We start from the raw sequence: 6,771 nt of genomic DNA, 5'->3' as shown, positions 1-6,771 counted from the left end.
AATACTGCAATAACAATATAACATGAAATAGAATCTGACTCAAATACATATTTAGGTAAGAAATCCATATTGAAAAGCGCACATCGATTCAACAAATTCAAAAAATTTATGTTAAACCCATGAAATTTCTATTCTTAAAAATCAACCAGAACGATTTAATTAAAAATTTAAAATTTAAGATCAATCCAGAAATCCAGTCTTCTTCAAGATCACAACCTAATGCAAATCATGATGAGTTCTTTCCACAAAAAGATTTTGATAATTTTGATCTTGACTCAAATATTTAAAATCTCAATCTTAATTTTTGCAAAATATCCCATAAATTTCAACTTGCATTGCTTCTTCAAAACATTAGTTGTTCTACAATTTAAAATACATATGAAAAAAACATCCATGCATTTCCAAAATCCCATTAGCATCTTTCCCTTACAATCTTCCATGAAGTTGCAAGAAAGCTATTAACAAGATAGAAGTTCAATCACTGAACAAATCAAGTTCGAGCAACACGAGAGATATTGGCCATAAAATCCCAGTAATGGACATAATTCAAGTCAATATCTCAAGCCGTTTTGTTAAGTATCTGATGTATACGATCAGTAACACTCTCAGCAACAATCTCAGGAGAGAATCTACTGATCATGTCTTCCCTCGCTCTCCTTCCTCTAGCCTTAGCTTCTTCACGATCACTCATCACATGCCTTATCAGAACTTGAAGCTTATCAACAGAAGGCTCAGCCCATTTATGCCCTCTGAACGGTCCTTCAGATACTTCACTCAGAACATCCACCGACAAGGGATAGCTATTTTCCTCCGTTATGTACTCAGTGGGACCAGACCAATTCGTTGTGATCACTGGCAACGACATTGCCATGGCCTCCACAATAGGCCGGCCCCATCCTTCCCCTCTTGATGGAAGAACAAATGCATCAGCTGCGTTGTATAGTCTTGGTAGATCAACGTGAGGTATGTGGGCATCGATCACGTAAATTGGAGCCCACCCATCAACCGGTTTTACTAAATCAGAACCCTCAACAAACTCCACAATCTTGTTGCAAAAATCTCTATCGGTGTGATATGGATTTGTTAACAAATACAAAGCAACCCCATCGACGTTAGAGAATTCTTTTAAGTATGCCTGCAACAACACATCCCAACCCTTCCTATATTCCCACTTGAAAATGCTCAAGAAAACAAACTTGTTATCGGGATTTGAATTCAATGGAGTTGAGCCCAAAGCTAGAGTCCCTATAGAGGCAAGGTCTAATGGCTTATACTTGACAGGATCAAAGAAATTCACATCAACAGGTTGAACAATTTTCACAACCTTCGACGAATCAACCCCACTTTGTATGAATGTAGACACATGGAATTCAGTAGGAACCCAAACAGAATCCATTTGATTACACCGCCTTACATGCTCAGGATTCAACCTATCAGTCTCAAACATAGTCCTACCAATTATGAATCTGTAATTTTCATAACCAGTTGGTGGGCATGGGAGTGTCTGAAACAGAGGAGGGTACCAAGCACCAGGCTCACTATGACATATCACAATGGTATTATCATCCATTTCACATTCTGTTTGGTAAAGCTCAAGAGCCAATTTTTTCATCTCCTGAGGCAAACCCTCCCAAAACTCAAGAATTTCAAGATCACCGTGTTGATGAATACTCATTCTAAAGCTAGGGCTTTTCTTGTTTTCATGTAAAGCTAAGATATAAGACCAAGCTTCTGAGCTATACCCACCACCTGAAAGAAAAGGGGCCATCCATAGCACACAATAAGGGGGTTTGGAAATAGGGTTTGGTTGTGGGTTTTGTTTGGTTGTCGGGTTTGAGTGAAGAAACCCTAGAAGCTTATGAAAATGGGAAGACTCTGGTGAGAGAGTTGCATTCAGAAATTGAATTTTGTAGTAGTCTGTGTAGGTGAAACTGAATAAGATTGCTAGAAGTAGAACTAGTATTGACAATAAATAGAAGCAACTGAATTTGAAGAACAAGGGGCGAGTTTGAGTGGGTTGTGGTGAGTGATGGGGTTCTTGATTTTCTTGGGAATCCATAAGAATGGGGGAGTAAAGAAATTACAGATTCAATACAGAAAGAGAAAATCACCCATAAACAAGCATCTAAAAGAAGGAAAATTCTAACAAATTGGTAAATAAAGAGTAGAATATGAGAGAGGGAGAGAGTACCAAAACCTGGGACTTTGTAGCTGGAGGACAGGGACAAGCAGAAACCCTTGGAACTAAACCGTTGACCTGCGCTAAGGAAATATATTTCGGTCTTGTTTGGTTTAACTCAAACAACAATATTCACCCCCTTTGACCCCCTCTCTCTCTCATTAGTTACATTTTCTTTTTCTTTTTCTTTTTTTTCTTATTCCTCCAATCATCACCCGCCACATGGCAAAGGGGGGTGAGGGGGTGACCCCCAAAAGGGGGTCCCAAGCATTATTCTAACTCAAAATAGAGGTTGAGTTTAGTAGAGTTTTGTAAATATGATTTCAGAGTATGAGTTGTATTTTAAGTTTGTGAGTTGTGGAATTATGATTTGAGTGTAGAAAATTTATTTGGTTATGATTTTTGAATAGTGTGTTGAATTGAGTTTTGAAAGTTTGATTTGACACGTGATATAAGAAAATTTGTTTGGTTATGAGTTTTGAAAAGAGTTTTCAAAACTTAATTCAAATTGTTATAACTCATAACAAAACATACTACTTTCATACTATTGAAAATTCTGATCAACACTCATAACCAAACTCTTTTTAAAATTCAATTAAAAAAATTTATTATTAACAGAAAATAACATTAATCAATTTTTAATTGAAAATACTACAAAGGAAATAATTTTTTTTTCAAAATAAATATTCAATAAATTTAAATCATAAATATTTAAATAATTTAAATAATCTAAAAAATTTAATAAGTAAAAAATTAAAATAAATATTCAAAAATTTTAAATCGTAAAAATTTAAATAATTTAAATATTCAAAAAATTTAAATAATTTAAAATGTTAATATTTTAAATTTAAAAACAACTCTACACTCAAATGGTAACCAAACACATAAAACAAAACTTAATTAAGAAATTATTTTTAAAACTCATTACCAAACACATAACTCGAAATTTCATATTACTTTCACAACTCTACACTCAAATCGTAATCAAATACATAACAACAAAATTAAAATATTTAAAAATATTTTTATAAAAGAGAGTTTGAATTTATTTTATAAAATATTTTAAATTTTAAAAAATTAAAATCATAATATTTTGAAATTAAAATATTTAAAAATATTCAAAAAATTAAAAAAATCGTAACATATTTAAATATTTAAAATCTTAATAAAATTAAAATATTTTAAAAATATTTAAATATTTAAAATATTAAAATATTGATTTAAATTGAGTTTTGAAAAGAATTTTAAATTATGTGTTTAGTTATGAGTTTTGAAAAGTAATGATTATGTTTTGAATTGAGTTTTGAAAAATGGGTGTATAATTATGATTTAGAAGCTCAAAACAAACAACACACTCAAATTAATTGGTGAAATTATAATTCAAAACTCTTACCTAACGGAGCCATAGTTTTTGAAAAAAGATTCAAAATTTTATTTGGTTGAAAATTAAAAAAAAAAAGAAAATTTAAATTCACTTTCTCTCTTCCACACATCAATTAATCATTTTTTTTTCTCTCATCTCTCTTTCTCAATCACTTTTTTCTTACACACATTTACTCAACTATAACAAAATATCAAATCTTCTCAAACTCCCATACTCCAAAACTATTTTCAAAATATATAACTAAACAAACCAAAAAAAATTTAAACTCTTTCTTCAAGATTTTTTTTTTAAAATTTATCTCTCAAAACAAAACCAAACCAAAGGCACCCTTTATTTTTAGAGTAGTGATTGGGAGCCCGAAAAAGGTTGCCCCGAATGCCCCGAATCTACGAAACGACGTCGTTTTGGCGTTGTAATTTTTTTTTTTTTTTTTTGTCTGTTTTGGATCAGAAATCAGAAGCAGAGGAAGACGAAGACAGAAGAAGAAGAAAGAAAGAAGAAGAGAAGAAGAAAGAAGAAGAGAAGAAGGCAGAGGGGAGGCGACGGCGGCCGGGCGGAGGCAGCCGGACGAGCTGCGACGATCCGCCGGGCTGCGACGATCCGCCGGGCTGCGACGATCCGCCGGGCTGCGACGATCGGCCGATCGGCCGGAATGCACGGGCCTCTCTGTGTGTGTGCCTCCATTCCCTCTTCTCTCTTCTCTCCCTCTCTTTCCCTCTCTCCTCTCCTCTCTCTTTCTCCCTCTCTCTCTTTCTCCCTCTCTGCAGGTCGAAAATGGCAGAAAAAAAAAAAAAAAAAAAAAGAAAATTTCGAGCCACATTCGAGCCAGACACATTTCGGGCCCTGAAGCATTTTCCTTATTTTTATTGCATCTCCCTCAAAATATTAGTCTCATTTAAAAAACTTATATTTTAATATAATTATTATACTTTAAGATATTAGTATATTTTCAAAATTACTCTGTGACTTGTTCTTAAAAATATTAATGATCATAATTAATAAATTTAAAAGAAGAATAAAATAAAAAATTCATATTATTTTAATTCTTAAAAAATATATTTTTTAAGTAAATTATATATATATATATATCGGATATTTGTTTACAATACCAGTTTAGTTCTCGGAATTATATACTTTCCTTTTAAAGTTTCTAATTGTATAACAAATAACTCCCTTTATTAACCAATCAACTTTTTATAATGATCTCATAAATATATTTTAATTAATAATTGACATAATTTTATTATTGTATAGAAAAATAGTTAAATTTTTTATTTTTTTAGTAATTCTATTAAATAAAAAATTCTGACAATGAATATTTATAATTTTAAAAACCACACAAAATAATCCATATTTTAAATAAATTTCAAAAAGCATATTTACAATTTAATTTTTTTTATAAATAAATTATACAAAACCCTTTTGTAGTTTTTATTTTTATTTTTACAACGCGTGTCAATTACTTGAGGTCGGTGGTGAATGTAGAATGAGCACACTGAAATTAGATGTAAAGTGTAGGATTAGATTATTTAAATTGAAATAATACAGACTAAAAATACAATTTGAATTGAAAAATATAATTTACTCATTTGGTTTATAAAAAAATGTTATTTATCATTGAATTTACTTCATTATTTTATTTTTGAAAATTCAAAATAACATAATTATTTGACATAATGTTGCATAAAAAAAAAGAAAAAAAAAGATGAAAAATTATAATGATATATTTCCAAAAAAACATAAGGTTATTGTCATGTCAAAATGCATTGTCTTCGGCAATAGACTTAATTAATAATGAGATAATTACACTCCCGTGAAATTTTTAATTTTTTTTATATTCATAAAAAATTTATAATATTAATTATTAACATAAATTATACAGACACCACCTTAAAGTTTTTGTTTAATATAGATCTCCTCTCCTATTTAAAAAATTACACTTATTTCTTGTCAGATTAAAATAACATATTTGTTCCTTAACTTTTATACATATAAAATAATAAAATAATAAAAATATTTTATTCATGTTATTTCAAGGGAAATAACAATCATCTACTTTGGTTTAACTCACACAAAAAATGAGCCTTTTTATTTTTTGTATTTTTTAATTTTTACTAAATTTGTTTTAATATTTTAAGTAATTTTTTATATTTTTTTAGATACATCTAATCTGGATATACTTAAGAAATATAATATTTTATATTTTTTTAAATTCACCAAATACAAAAAATAAAAAATACAAAATACAAAAAAATTAATATATTATCTCATTTTGTTGTATTCAATAATTTTTTTTAAAATTTTTTTTGTACAAATTTTATACTTTTTAAATATATGTAGATTAAATTAACCTAATCTAGATATAATGGTAGAAATAAAAGTAAAAAATTATATTTATATATAAAAATTTATATAAAAAATATTATAATAGTGATATTGTTTTAAATATAAATTATGCTTATGGGTGTTTTGTTTTAAAGTATTGTTAGAGATCCCAAACATTTTATCAATTTTTTTAGGGTGATTCTACTTACACCACTATTTAATATCTTTATACCATCCATCTCATTATACCACTAAAAAAAATGTAATTCATTACACCCCCAATACATTACCAAAACTAACCCTAAATTAACTATTTCATCTCTTTACACCACTAATTTTAGTAATACGGTGCTAAACAAGTTACATTATTCCGGTGTTATACTGTCGGAAAAAATAGATCTCTTTAGCATTTTGTTGCTATACATTTACAGAGATACTTTTCTTCCAAAAATGATTTTTTAATTGTGGTGGGCCTGTTCAGTAATACAACGCTAATTAATTTGTATTACTCTGCTGTCATGTTACCGGACAATATTTTTTTTCCTAGTATTATGTTGCCGTCCAATTAGATGATAACAAGAAATTAATTTGAGCCACTTGTGAAGTACATGTTCACTGATACATTGTTATACAAATGAGATTATTCTAATGCCATGTTGCCAAACTACAATAGAGTTGTCTATGCCCCTGTCGCTATACATTTAAAAATTTTCTTTTTCCTTGAAGCATTCATAAAAAAATTCATAAATCAAACACGCATTCATAAAATCATACATAAAGAGTATCCATAAAATTATTCATAAAAACGTAAAATGTACGAATGTAACGCCCTCGAAATAATAATAATAAACCCATCAATATAGACATGCATTGATATATAAAA

General features: G+C 29.2%; 1 protein-coding gene across 1 annotated transcript; it reads right to left on the bottom strand.

Annotated features, from left to right (window-relative positions):
* Nucleotides 1–301: 301 nt before the first annotated feature.
* Nucleotides 302–2,296, bottom strand: LOC114263148 (uncharacterized). The gene has a single exon (XM_028203640.2). It carries the CDS (start codon nt 2,057–2,059, stop codon nt 560–562), a length of 1,500 nt encoding a protein of 499 aa, XP_028059441.2. The 5' UTR covers nt 2,060–2,296; the 3' UTR covers nt 302–559.
* Nucleotides 2,297–6,771: the final 4,475 nt, after the last annotated feature.

The sequence above is a fragment of the Camellia sinensis genome, chromosome 1 (assembly GCF_055761805.1).
Source record: "Camellia sinensis isolate YWXY chromosome 1, ASM5576180v1, whole genome shotgun sequence".
NCBI lineage: Eukaryota > Viridiplantae > Streptophyta > Magnoliopsida > Ericales > Theaceae > Camellia > Camellia sinensis.
The sequence above is the reverse complement of the archived record's forward strand: the minus strand, read 5'-3'. Positions and strand labels throughout refer to the sequence as shown.

Excerpts from the sequence above, each read along its gene's own strand:
- LOC114263148 (XM_028203640.2), bottom strand. The coding sequence starts at position 2,059 with ATGGATTCCCAAGAAAATCAAGAACCCCATCACTCACCACAACCCACT.